This window comes from Mus caroli, chromosome 11 (assembly GCF_900094665.2).
Source record: "Mus caroli chromosome 11, CAROLI_EIJ_v1.1, whole genome shotgun sequence".
Lineage (NCBI taxonomy): Eukaryota > Metazoa > Chordata > Mammalia > Rodentia > Muridae > Mus > Mus caroli.
The window spans coordinates 88,908,876-88,924,015 of record NC_034580.1 but is presented as its reverse complement, the minus strand read 5'-3'; the positions used below and the strand labels follow the sequence as shown (position 1 = coordinate 88,924,015).

The 15,140-nt window shown below is 38.7% G+C and overlaps 1 protein-coding gene across 4 annotated transcripts in view; it reads right to left on the bottom strand.

The window, feature by feature from the left end:
* The window catches only part of Ca10 (carbonic anhydrase 10), a 501,450-nt gene that overhangs the window by 414,667 nt on the left and 71,643 nt on the right, over positions 1-15,140 (bottom strand). For all 4 annotated transcript variants that reach the window (XM_029484238.1, XM_021177199.2, XM_029484237.1 and 1 more), the window contains one exon: positions 1,804-1,878. In XM_029484238.1, the coding sequence (XP_029340098.1) occupies positions 1,804-1,878 (75 nt within the window). The remainder of the gene's footprint in view (positions 1-1,803; positions 1,879-15,140) is intronic.

Below are 15,140 nucleotides of genomic sequence, written 5' to 3'. Positions count from 1 at the left end.
GTGGAGGTGGAGGTGGAGGTGGAGGTGGAGATAGATAGATAGATAGATAGATAGATAGATAGATAGATAGATAGATAGATAGATAGATAGACAGAGCAAGGATTCAAGTAGTATAAGGCAAAGAGGCAAAATGACGAAGACACCACACATTGCTATCTAAGGACAAGTCAACTTCCACAGAGGTAGAAGTGATTTAAAAATGAGGGACTTTCCTCAGTTGTTCTAATCCCATACTCACAAGTTCATGGTATATAATGATCATTATAGCCTCTGAGCTACTGTGAGTATAGCCAACAGTTTCTCTTGCCAAAATATAAATATTTTATATCATTGAGAGGGATTTCCCCCCCCCCCAATTATAAATATCAAATGCTAGTATCTATACTTATTTAAGCAGACATAGCATATGTAACTTACATTATTGCCATTAGAAACCTGGTCACTTCTGGGTGAGTTAAACTCAGTTTCTGTGCACAGTGAGCTGGAGAACAATGTGCCATGTGCCTTAGTGTAGTTGTGATGTTAGGAATGTTGATCTCCGAGGCTCTCCAGCAGCCAGCTGGCGTTTTTCTGAGTCACCCACTATCCTTTACCATAGGAGTCCTTCTCCAGTGAAAACACTCCAGCAGTACTTACTGTTGCCTCATGACAGAAATGAAAACAGATAGGCTTAAGGGAATTTTACAATTTCCTTCTCTTTGCACAGTTTATATGAAAAACTCTACAGAAGAAATAGAAATGTAGAAAGGCAAAGCAGTCGGGCATAAACTGAATGGCCTGGAACTCTGCACATTTGGCCTGCCACCAAATTCAGAACCCTCAGCTGTTTCTTTTGATCTTTTGTTCTGAGTACCAGGCCGAGCGAGGACCATACACCTACACTCTTGTGGGCTTCCTTTCTGTCTCTCTCAGATCTAGTAAGTTAAGAATACTGTGGGATATGCCATCCTTCCATGCCTCTTTCCCGTTAATCTCTTGCTCTTTCCTTTGCTTCTGTCCCTTCTGATGTCTTGCAGGATGACCTATGGTTTTTACAGTTAATACAGGTTATTAATTCTGTCTATTATATCAAGAATAGGACAATTACAAGTAAGAGAATTGGGAGAGACAGCTCCCTCAGCTCTCCTTCTCAACTCAAGTCACGTTGTTTCTGGCCTTAGCCTGCCTTTGCTTCTCAGTCCAACGCCTGCATGCTGACAGTGTCCAGTCATTTCTTTTTATTTTTAGATGGTTCTTGGCTGGATCTGCTGAGTCTTGAGCAGGCATGCTACCACAATGACATCAGTAACAGCATGCATTCCAGCAAGCTTCACTGTCGTGGTCAGACTATTCAGACAGACTTCCTGTGTCATTAATGTGGAGAACAGTCCTCACTTCATCAAGTGTGGGCAAACAGCTTCTGCTCTCAGTCTTGTATCCTCCTCCTTTCTGGAGGAGGCTTCTATTGATGGAAGAATCCTAGCATCCTAGTTACATAGAAGAATAATGTGTTCTTTTTAAGTTGCTGCTCACATAACAAGACTTCTCTTAATGTAATAGATTTCCAAGCTTAAGTTAGACCAAGTTGACATTCACCATACATTTCAGACCATGTAGCAAATGTGACATTGTAGAAATAACATTAGTGTTCATCCAAATTCTGGGCTTTTATTTGTTTGTTTGTTTGTTATTACTTTATTAGTACACAGGAATGAGGTAATGTGGGATAAACGAATGTGTGGGGTTTTGAGTATTTCTATCTCCTTAAAAATGTTTAAGGAATAAGAATTTTTTGAAAAATAGATAAAATAAATGTGTATTTACCTGGAACAAAGCTTCCCTGGACCACCTCCTTGTATGCCCACCAGCCTTCATGGATTTTTGGTGAATTCTGTTGAGCTAAAGGAGAAACAAAGAAGAAGGGAGGTTAAGATGTAGCACAGGAGTCATGTTGAGCTGTTAAGGGAAAATAGTAAATATCCAAGACATCACCCTTTCCTACTTCAAGGCCCCAGTCCTTCAGAATCTCCTTTCATTTTTTTCTTCAAATATACCGCTAGCATGTAAATTTCTTATTGTGGTTTTTTATAGTTATTTGGGTGTTTTTTTTTAAGTTTTTATTTAAAAGGATTTTTCATACAATACATTTTGATCATACTCTTTTCTACTTCTAACTCCTCTCCGTCAGGAACTTCTGTTCCTAAGATCCTCTCTACCTCTCTCCCCATCCAACTTCATGTTCCCTATCTCACACATAAAATGAAATAAAACAGAAAAAATCGACAAGAAAAATAACAACAACAACACCCAAAACTCAGTATGGGTGCTTCCCAAAGCTGCACACTCATTAAAGGAGGATGGCCTGCCTCAAACACAGGAAGGTCCACCTTCTTAGGTCAAGGATATAGAAATAGCTGTGATTTTCTGCTAGAGCCTTCTAACAAGGTCTTAAGGGATTTGTATAATTTTATAGCAGTAAAAACATAGTGTTCATGTATTGGCTTATTTAACTTCTGTCTTCTTGACTTCTACACATGCACACACACACACACACACATGTGTAAAGATACATCTATGCATACACGTATATAACTTGTTGTATACATGTGCATATAGATCTCAGAGAGTATGTATAACTTTGCCTTTGTTTTTATTAAATAGTATTTATTGAATATTAATTTTTATTAAGTTGTATTTATATTTTAGATCTTAGTTTACTGAAGATAACTCAAGAGATGCAACCAGACTGGTAATTTGTTTGAATAAGTCAACCAGTAAGCCTTTAGTTATTGTCTTAGTTTCATTAAACTTCCTTTTTAAAAATCTCAACTCTGAGATGGATCATTTTGTGTTACAAATGATGGGCTCATGGCATTGGACTTGAAAACAAGGCTTGGTGTAGACAAGGATCTTGCTAAATCTCTCTGGGTTTCTGATGCACTTATAATGTTTTCACCTGCCTGTGAGACTGGAACCCTGCTGCTGGCAGCACTGTGGTAACAAATAAAAAAGAATATGAACTAACCAGTATCCCACATAACTGTGTCTCTAGTTGCACATGTAGCAGAGGATGGCCTAGTCAGCCATCAATGGGAGGAGAGGCCCTTGGTCTAACAAAAATCATATGCCCCAGTACAGGGGAATGCCAGGGCAGGAGTGGGTGGGTTGGGGAGCAGGGCAGGGGAGGGTATAGGGGACTTTCAGGATAATATTTGAAATGTAAATGAAGAAAATATCTAATTAAAAATGAAAAAAAAGGGAATTCCAATCTGAGACCAACAGTGGGGTTGGGGACTTTAGAAACACACAGAAGAGTGACAAAGGACCCATTTGTAGATCTGGAATGTCACCAGCTCCAATTTGTTCAGTGTGAATCTAGGGAGTGGAGGTAGCAACATGTACCAGGTTCTCTGGCATCTGAATTCCTGTGTGGTACATTGTCTAGATGTTTCTATTGTACTTGATGTTCCCTGTTCCCGAAGGCATGACCAGCTCTAGAAAACAGATCCAGAAACCATTAAATGGATTGACAAAGAACATACCTCTGTGATAGAGAAAAATGGGTTAAAAATTCAGAAAGCCCTTTGATGTTTTCACCCTACTCTGAGCACTACATGATAGACAGCGCTTCCTTCTCTTCCTCAATATGTTGAAGAGTGTGACTAACCACAGGCGCAAGAGGAGATTCCAAAGGCTTAGTAACTCAGGACACGAATATAGAATATAGATGATGCATGATACACTCAAGCCTGATGGCTTTTTTTTTTTAAGAAACACTTTGTAACACTTAGCTGGGTGCAGATTAAGTATAATTCACAGGTAATGCAACCTATCAAAACAGATCAAAATGAAATCTTGATCTTTTAGTAAATGAAATTCGATTTGGACCCTGCTGGTCCTGTAGCCAGCCTGGAAAGGATGGGCACTTCCACAGGCTTGAAAGCAGTGAACCTGAACTTCATCTACCTGCTTTGCATCAGAGAGAATTCGTAAGTTATCCTTATCCCAGACAAAAAATTCTCAGTCTTATCAAAATCCATACACCTTTATCTTATCAGAACAATAGAGAATAAAACAAACAAACAAACAAACAGACAAACAAACAAATAAACCACAGCCTTCTTTCTTTACTCCAAGGGCCAGTTTTTAAGGATTGTCTTCTATGTCTTTCATGATTTAAATAATAATTATGGAGAAGACTCAACAATTTGTGTCTTAATATATTTTTCCAAATTAATTTATAAATTTGTTTTTAATTTATGTTTATCTGTATCAGTATATGACACCTATGTGTTTGACTATGGGGTCCAGAGGAGGATACCAGAGTCCACAGAGCTGGAGTTATGGGGCTGTGAGATACTGATGTATGTGCTGGAAGCTGAACTCTGGATAAAGTAAATGAGTTCCACCAAGCCATCTCTCCAGCTTCTCGCTGCAATATAGTTTTCTGGGTTTTTTTTTTGTTTTTTTTTTTGTTGTTGTTGTTTTTTTTTAAGAATTGTCTTAGATGATATGTTTTGATCCTGCCTTTGTCCCTTTCCCAATTCCTCCCATATCCCTCACCCTCCCTACCAACTTTATGTTCTTCCTCTTTCAAAAAGAAGTGAAAACAAAAGCAAAACAATTAAGACAAAGAAAAACAAAACAGAACAAAACAAAGCTACAGAGACACACGACTGGATAATGTACAGAGTGATATGTCCTCATCAAATCCCTCCCCAGAAAGGTCAAGGATCTATGAGGAAGAGGAGCTGGGAAAATTGTAAGAGCTAGAAATCATAGATTACTCCAAGGAAACAGTGTCTTCTGGATACAACAAGTAAGATCACAAACAGACAAACAAAATCAACAATAACAAAAACAGTCCATATTAAAAAAAAAAAAAAAACATGGAGTTAATTTCGTGTTGGCCAATTACTTAGCATGGGATCAACCACAATGTGTGGTTGATATGCCCAGTGGCAATCCATTGGCGAAAACTGATTTTCCCTTTGCCAATAGATATCAATAGCAAATAGCTTCTTAATTAGGGGTGGGGCTTTGTGTCCACTTCCCTGTTTCAAGGCCTGGAACCCCATCTGGCTTAAACTTGATGCAACCATTTCTGATAATTCATAATTGCATCAATCCTGCTATATCCAGAAGACATGGCTTCCTTGGAGTTACCTGTAAATTCTGACAATCTTTGTACCTCCTCTTCCTCATAGATCACTGAGCCTTGAAGGAAGGGGTTTGACAAAGACATCTCATTTAGGACTGTGTGATCCGAAGTCTCCTACTCTCTGCACATCATCCAGTTGTGTTTGCTTCTTTTAATTCCCATCTATTGTGAGAAGAAATGTCCCTGATTCTGAGAAGGGTTGACTGAGGTACTCATGTGGGCCCCAACCTATGTAGCCCTGCCAACTTTTTATTATAGTATTTGCACATATTTCAAAAGTTCAATAAAAGCTTTAGCTGTAGCATAATCAAGAAATTAAAGAGATGCAGCTTATCACAGTACCATTTCAGTGTGTAAAAGCTTGGATACAATACTCTATAGAGCAGTGATTAGGAAACTAGCTTTTATTAGGAAGCTTTTTATAGGAAGCTGCCTATTTGTGTAGGCCTCAAGAGCCAAGAATGGTCTCTCATTTTTAAGTGGTTGAAAAATAATAAACAATAGCAATTACATGTGATGTGAAAAATATATAAAATTTAAACTTCAATGTTCACAAATTATTTTGGCTGCTTACTGTGGGCACTTGATTACATATTACCCACTAGCTCCTTTCTTGGCAAAATAGACATCTGAAAAAGCGGCAAGAGAAATCATTTGGCTCATGAACCCTAAAACAATCCCTCTACTATTCCTTACTCAAAAAAGAAACTTGTGACAGTCAAAGTACACACATAAAATTTAAAAAAGAAAGAAAATTACTATGATGAAAGTAGCATTTTAGTTACAACTGCAACTCCATAGGAAAGTGACAAAATACATGCTTTACAACAAAACATTGTATGTTTTAACATGGATACAGTTGGGCATGACACACTTGAATATAAAGTGAAGAAATTGGATGCTGGATTGAACCATGTACAACTAATGCCATGGTGTTGTATGGGAGGTTTCAGAATCATGGCCTCACTGACAAAGGTGATTTCCCAAAATAATGAAGAACACACCTTGCCTTTGTTCCTAGAGCATTTGTATTGTTAAAGGAAGGCAGCTAGTAAAACTATGTAAAAAGATATTTGTGTTCACATGTGAAGTGGAGCCTATGGCTTCAGACAACCAAAACATTTCTCACTCACTTGAATGTCTACTTGGACATGGGATCATTTATCATTATTTGGAACTGTATAATATACTAGAGAGCACAGGGCACCTATGCCACCACCACCCACCTTCATTGGAGCCAATTATACCTTTTCATTATTATACTCTCAAGAGCCCTCATTAATTTCCAAAATATTTCTTCTTGGCACTCAAATGGAATCATCAAGAAGTCAACTTATTTGGCATCAATGGGAGGAGAGGCCCTTGGTCCTGTGAAAGCTTGATACCCCAGGGTAGGGGGATACCTGAGTGATGAGGTGGGAGTGGGTAAGTAGGGTGAGGAGCACCCTCATAGAGGCAAAGGGGAGGGGAGATGGGATGAAGGGTTGCAGAGGGGAAACTGAAACCAGGAAGGGGGACAACATTTGAAATGTAAATAAATAAAATAATCAATAAAAAAGAAAGAAGGAGGAGGAGGAAGAGGAGGAGGAGGAGAAGCAGCCAACTGAAAAACCTGCTGAGGAAGTTTCTAGAACAAAGGACTCTCTCTGCATAGGCCACCCTGGGAACTGAGGGTGGGTGTCAGGGGACTATATTCTGAGGTCAGACCTGCAAAATCCCTCTGGCTAGGAAAGGAGAACCTTTGAGTCAGAACTACACTAAATGTCCCATGAAGTAGATGATTGATCTGAGCCATAGAAGGAGGGAGTCTCACTGAACTACACCAGTGGGAAGAAAATACAACTTATCCTAGCATAACCTAGTCTCACTGGGACACTGTAAATACTTCTGCTGAAAGAATACAGTGAATAATAATAAAAAAATCCTAACCAATGACCCAATTATAAATTCCCTATGTAGTCCCTATGTATATACACAAGAAACATAAAAAAAGCCAAGGAGGTAAGACTCCCCTAAAAATGATCAAACCCATAATAACAGATGGAGCATGTTAGATGAAATTCCAGATAAAACATTTAGAACAATAATGATAAGAATATTGAAAATAACCAGTGAATCAATTGTTGAATGAACTCACAGGATGTGAAAGGTAAAGTCAGTAAAGAGGGATAAATATTGAAAAAAAATTCAAATCAAAAATTTTAAACTGAAACTTTTACTAAGAGGCTGAAGATAAGGCAGGAGGTAAGAATGCTTGCCGTACAAACTTGAGGATCCGAGTTCTGATCCTGGAACTCACATAAAAAGCAAGGCATAGTTGCACACGTGTCTATTTACTCTTTGTACTGTATGTGGACAGAAACAGAACAATAGGTGGGGGTTTCTGGTTAACATAAAGACCCTGTCTCAAAAGAATACAGTGGTCATTAATTATTAATACCTTCAGTTGACTTAAGAGAATCAGATATTGAAGAAACAGAGAAGCATATATACCAGGACACAAGAAAAACAAACTAAAAAAGGAAAAAGAAAAAAAAAAACCAACTAAGACATTTGACAACAGAAGATTAGGAAGGTACTAAATATCAAAAGCTAATGGATAGGAATTAATACATAACGTCCAACAATAACTGTGAATGTCAATGGCCTCGACTCTCTGAGACTAGCATATCAGACTAAGACACATATCTTGTCCATTTGTTGCATGTAAAAAGTACACCTTATTGGTCAAGAGAAACACAGCTCTAAAAGGAAAAGGATAGAAAAGAAAAGCACACCATGTAAACTGAGCTTGAAAGCAAGCAGGTGTAGCCATCCTAATACCTGAGAAAGGAGACTTCAAACAAAAGTAAATCAGAGGAGATAGCGGAAGTCACTTTATATTGATGAAAGGAACCATTCACCAAGAAGATATGGTAGGTTCAAGGAGATGGCTCAGCTGTTAAAGGCTAAGGCTCACAACCAAAGAGGCAAAAAAATATAGCTGGCTAGTAAGATGGCTTAGAAGGTAAAGGCATACTTAAACCAAGGTATACCAAACCTAGTGCTCTGAGTTTGATGCCTGAAATCTACATAGTAGAAAGAGAGAGAGAGAACTAACTCATGGTTGTGTGTGTGTGTGTGTGTGGGGGGGTGTCTGTGTGTTCTCTCTGTGTATGTACATGTGCACCATGGCTCACGTGTAGAGATGAGAGGACAGTGGGAGTTCCTTCTCTTCTTTCCTCATGTGGGTTCCAGATATCAAACTCAGATTGTCAGGCTTAAAGGACTATGCCATTATCCCCACAGTTGTTTTACAAGCCTGGAAGCTACGTTTGACTTGCATGTTGAAGGAATAAATTTACCTTTCAAAAATGAGTTAAATTAGTTATCTAGCATAGAGCTCTGATGTCCATCATTCAATCTCTCTCTCTCTGTCTCTCTCTCTGTCTCTGTCTCTCTGTCTCTCTGTCTCTCTCTCTCTCTCTCTCTCTCTCTATATATATATATATATATATAAATTACAAATTGAAAATATATACATATTATGTATAAATAACTATATTTTATATATTACTGTATTATACTATATAGAACATACTATATTAATTATTACTATATATAGTTATATATAGCTATATAACTATATATAATTATATCTATATGTATATATATAATTTATATAGTTTAAATGACTGGATATTGAGTGTGGACTCATAATAGTTGGCATTTTAGAAAGATTGGGTACACATTTCAAAGTAACCTCATTTAAAGTTCTGCTCCCTGTCACAAGGGGTTTATTTTAGATGAAACACCTACAGAAGTGCAGGGTTCCCATTTAACACCTCCTGCCAGATGCTGGCAGTCATCTTGTTGTTTGCATCTGATTTTCTGTGAGTGGAGGGATGACTGAGAATCCCTCAGAGCAGACAGGTGAACAGAGAGCAGCCTCAGCTTCTCCAGCATCTCTGCTCCTCTTTGCCTAAGGACTGCAATTTCCTTGATTTCTTTGCTTAATGTGCATCAGCCCCTTGGGGAAAATAGTAATAATAATAGCAATAATAATAGTAATAATAATAATAATAATAATAATAATAATAATAATAATGTCCTAACAATATAAGCTGCCACCCCTGTCAGATGAGATACTTACAGTCAGGGAAAATACATTTCAGTCATCTTTGTTTTTTGTTTGTTTGTTTCTTTGCCCCAGTTTGAACTTGGGGGTTTCAAAAGAAAGCCCAGACCCTCAGATTGTCAGCAGAGATGGGATGATCATTGATTTTACCCCTTTCTTAAGGATTAAAGAAATTGGAGCACAAAGACTTTTTTTTTCATATGTATTATGTACTTTTAAACATTCCTTTTTAGGTAACGTTTTCTTTTACACTCCAGATTTTATTCCCCTCCCAGTCCACTCTCCAACTGTTCCACATTTCACACCTCCTCCCCACCCCACCCCCTGTCTCCATGTGGATGTCCCAACCCTACCCTACCTGACCTCTAAACTTCCTGAGGCCTCCAGTCTCTTGAGGGTTAGGTGCATCATCTCTGAATGAACACAGACGTGGAAGTCCTCTACTGTATGTGTGCGTCTGGGGGGCCTCATATCAGCTGGTGTATGCTGTCTGTTTGGTCATCCAATGTTTGAGAGATCTTGGGGGTCCAGATTAATTGAGACTGTTGGTCCTCCTACAAGATTGCCCTTCTCCTCAGTTTCTTTCAGCCTTCCCTAATTCAACAACAGGGATCAGCTGCTTCTGTCCATCGGATGGATGCAAATATCTGCATCTGACTCTTTTAGCTTCTTGTTGGGTCTTTCAGAGGGCAGTCAAGATAGATCCCTTTGTGAGCTCTCCATAGCCTCAGTAATAGTGTCAGGCCTTGGTACCTCCCCCTGAGCTGGATCCCACTTTGGGCCTGTCACTAGACTTTTTCCTCAGGCTCCTCTCCATTTCCATCCCTGTAATTCTTTCAGACAGGAATAATTATGGGTCAGAGATGTGACTGTGGGATGGCAACCCCATCCTTCACTTGATGTCCTCTCTTCCTGCTGGAGGTGGGCTCTATAAGGTCCCTCTCCCTACTGTGGGATGGTTCATCTAAGGGCCCACCCTTTGAGTCCTGGGAATCTCTCACTTCCTTAAAGGCCATAGAATGGATGTTTTGTTTTTGAAAACACACACACACACACACACACACACACACACACACACACACACACACGGTTGTTTTTCCCAAGTGCTGAATTTGCTACTGTAGTACAAGAACAAAGTAGGTAGTATGTAAATACATGCACATTGCCCTGTGCCAATAACAAAAGCCACAAGTTACAGTTTTCTGAAACTCACTTTAAACCTAGAAAGATAATTTTTTTCTGGTCATGTGATTTTAGTTCTTACTCAAACATTTAGAAGCCACTTTAGAAAAGGAAAGCAGCAATCTATGAAGTTATAACTAATACATATGGTATTTGATTAACACGCACTGTGGGATGCATGTGCAACACTAAATACTTTCCAGACTTTTGAATTTTGTTATCTATGTCACATTCAAGATGCCATGGTCCCTACTTTGTTTCTGTTGGAATCAAACAATGAGGTTGGAAGAGATTCCTAAGAGTGGCTAAATCATCACATACTGTGTTTTCACACCAGTCAAAATGAAGCTGGAACTCTCTCCTCCTGCTTTATTCCTCTCATAAGTGCACAGTACATGTGTCTGGGTAACTCTAGGGAATCTCGCATGTCACCATGGACAAAATAATTCTACTTTCACATGTTAAATCTTTCTCATCATCTTTTGAGATTAACTCTTGCAATCCCTCTCTTTTATGAGCTGTAAAATAAATCAAACATCTCAGCTGACATAGATTCAGAAAAAAGAAAAAGAAGAGAAAAAAAACTGAAAATACATCCATGTGCAAATTATGGTAATCCTTTGGCAATATTCAAGACCCAAACACGATATCACGTAGAGGAGAGATGATGTGAGGAGGCACGTAGTCCACAAGGGAAGAGAATAGAAATGATCCAGTCAGCATGAGAAGAGAGATGTTAGTAAAACTGCAACTTCAGTTAAAACATACCCCACATGCCCTAAGTATGCACACTGTAGGGATGAGTTTGCATACTCTGGAACTCAGTAGGTCACACATACCCTGGATGGTTCGTGTTCAGAAAGGATGGAGCCAAACATATGGAGGAGACATTTAGAAGACATGCTACTATGACTATGTCATAATAATGTGACAGACAGCAAGAGCCATGAGTGGTTGTTTGTCTGAGAAATTTCTTTTCTCCATGCAAGGTGGTTCCTTAAGGAAGGAATCATGGTGTCCACTGACTATGGCAACACTATGTGTTGGAAGTAAAAAAAAATCATTCTGACATCCTATGCATGGTGCAAAGTTATATATTCCAATACTCACTGTCTTCCCTTTAATATTTAACAGGGAGTCTGTCTTCTATGAGTGAAGCAGACTAGCTGAGAGGATATAGCTCACCCCAGGACTCAGTTGCCTATCTCAGCACACTTCAGGGCACGTATGGACTGGCAGGGATACTTTCCTTCCTCTAGAACTTCACCTTTATAATTCCCTACCAGGCCCCACTATCCTTTATGTATGTCCAGGGTTATGTGTTATTATACATGTTAGCATTAAGCCTTCACTCAAAAATTCATCTGCTTCTATGTCAGACTTTCATATATTAAATTATAACTTCCATAAGGACACTGAAATACCTGATTTTATAGCCCCATGAGTAATACAAAGGTTGGCACACTACAGGTAAAAGTTAGGTGAGTCCATAATAAATACTCGAGTAAAAATGTCCATTATGCAATCTTGGAGCCTAAACTGTATGATCGCTGGGTGATTTCAGTTTATCCAAAGACTTGTTGGTATGATGCCTATATTTGTACCAGAGGGAATGTAGACGAAAGTGTTTTAAAATTGGTTGACAGGCCCATACCCTCTTGACAGATGGAAAAGCACCAGGAGCTGACAGTCTGCCTGGGGAAATGAAAGCCAGTGCAAACCCACTTCTATTTTACACAGTGTGTTTCATTTAAAAATGAGAGGGAAAATGCCATATCTGGACTGTTTAGTTTTTTTTAACCATTCCTTATTTTTTTGAATTTGAAAGACAAGTAAAAAACTCAACATTTTTTTTCTCTTCACATTCACAGACCTGACCTCTGACCAAAAAAAGGGGGGCAAAATATGCAGAGCATCACCAATTGCAATTGGGAGTAACAAAGCAACTGCTCAGAGCAGAGGGAAAAGGCTGGGTAAGCCTCAAGCCAGATGATGTCAATACTATATTTGTGTGGGGTGGATAAGGAAAAGAAATCAGTGTGGGACAACCTGCATGAGATCATGGTTAGCAGGTCCAAAGATAACCAGAGCTGAAAATCAATGAGAAAATCTCTAACAAGTCTGATTATTAGCCTGACTTCTAAAACCTATTCATTAGTTTTTAAGCAACATGGATGTGGAAAGTATGAATGATCCATAAAGATGCAAAGAGAGATTCTACTGGATATGTAGGACAGAGCTAGCAAAATTAGTGATGACAGCTTCCATATGGGTGATGTTGGTGAAGATACTGACCATGACCTGCTCATGAGCTAAGTGAATGAAAATAAGCCTCTCTCCCTCTCTCTCTCTCTCTCACTCTCTCACCTGGGTGAGTAGAGTTAGGAGATGTTACTATTGCTTAGCTGTGTCTAAGGAGACAGGGATTTACAGGCTTTAAGTATAAAGTGAAACTGAGTGTTCCATTCAAGAGGATAGTTAACAGGAAGATACCAAGTCAGCTGTGAGTATAGATGAGCTCTCTGAAGAGTTAAGATGAGACACACCCATCTGACTCACAGGTTCTATACAAAGCCACAAGTTTCAATAAGGTCACCTAGAGGAATGTAAAAGAAACATATGCAGGATCCAGAAAGGACTCACACTGGACCTTGGGGATGTCCAAGATTTAGAGGTGTGTAGAGGGAGAATAATCTTCAAAATGAGATAGAGAAAGATACCAGTAAGTATGAACAGGAAAGTATATGTGACAAAGTCATTGTAGAATATCATTTCTTGTGCCTATTTTTCTTTCTCTCTTTCTTCTATTTCTGGATTTTTCTATTCTCTCTCTCTCTCTCTCTCTCTCTCTCTCTCTCTCTCTGTATATCCACATTTTAATTTTACAACTGCTTTATATTTATAGAAGCATTACAGGTATATACTACAGCTATAATAATTATTTCATAAATAATCTTTCTTTACTATTTTTATCTTGTATTGTATGGTATGCTTATTTTATCAATGAACTAGTATTAATTCAGTTTTATTAGTTAAAATACATAGCTTATTTTCAACCCATATGTTTGTACCTACTGTCCTTTTTCATTCCAAGATACCCTACTGTGCTTATCTGGCATATATTCTAGAGTGTCCCATGGCTGCAACAATCGAATTAATTTAAATATTTAAAATTTGTACTACCAGTCTGTTGGTCTAACTGAATTAGACATTTTACAGAAGTAAATGTTATGCCTTATCTATTACAATAATAGGCACACTGATATCAAATAAAAGTGTGTTTAATAAATTCAAGGGAGAGGTAAAGACAGAAAAGAGAACTTGAAATGTTCTACAGGACAAGTCCCTTCTAGTCTGCGCCAGCACCAGGTCACCTTGGGCATGGAGTTGGCGGACACCCCCAAGGTCCCTAGAGGACTCTTCACACGATCTTAGGACCACTGACCAGACAGCTCCACGCTCCTCAAAGGAGACACCACTTCCAGGCACTGTAACATGCCCAGGATCTTTGACAACAGGATCCCAGGATAAAAGGAGCTTGGTCACACCAGTATTTCAGGGTCTCAGAGGCACTTGACTGCCAAGAACTCTGACACAACCAGAATCTCAGGTTCACAGGAGCCCACAAGCAAAGGATCATAGAGACAGCTGGACTCTGTGGAGCCCCAAATCAACTGGGATTATAGGAAGGACAGGCTCCAATCAGATATATTGAGGTCAGCAAATACATAAGATAATAAGATGACAGGAGGAAAGGATAAGAACAGAAGCAACAGAAAACAAGGTTACTTGGCATCATCAGAACCAAACTATCCCACCACAACAAGTCCTGGATACACCTTCACACCAGAAAAGCAAGTCATGGATCTAAAGTCACTTCTAATGATGATAATGGATGACCTTAAGAAGAAAATACAGGAAAACTCAGGTAAACAGCTAGAAGCCTATAAAGAGGAAACACAAAGATGCCTTAGAGAGTTACAAGAAAACAGTAACAAACAGGAGTTGGAAGTGAACAAAACCATACAGGATCTACAACGGGAAATAGAAACAATAAAGAAAACCCAAAGGAAGACAATTCTGGAGATAGAAACCCTAGGAAAGAAGTCAGGAACCATAGATGTGAGCATCAGCAACAGAATACAAGAGATGGAAGAGAGAATCTCAGGTGCAGAAGATTCCATAGATAACACCAGCACAAAAATCAAAGAAAATACAAAATGCAAAAAGATCCTAACTCAAAACATCCAGGTAATCCAGGACACAATGAGAAGACCAAATCTACAGATAATAGGAGTAGATGAGAATGACGATTTTCAACTTAAAGGGCCAGCAAATATCTTCAACAAAATTATAGAAAAAAAACTTCCCAAATCTAAAGAAAGAGATGTCCATGAACATACAAGAAACCTACAGAACTCCAAATAGACTGGACCAGGAAAGAAATTCCTTCAGACACATAATAATCAGAACAACAAATGCACTAAATAAAGACAAAATATTAAAAGCAGCAAGGGAAAAATGTCAATTAACATATAAAGGCAGGCCTATTAGAATTACTTCAAACTTCTCACCAGACTATGAAAGCCAGAAGATCCTGGACAGATGTTATACAGACACTAAGAGAACACAAATGCCAGCCAGGCTACTATACCCAGCCAAACTCTCAATTACCATAGGTAGAGAAAACAAAGTATTCCA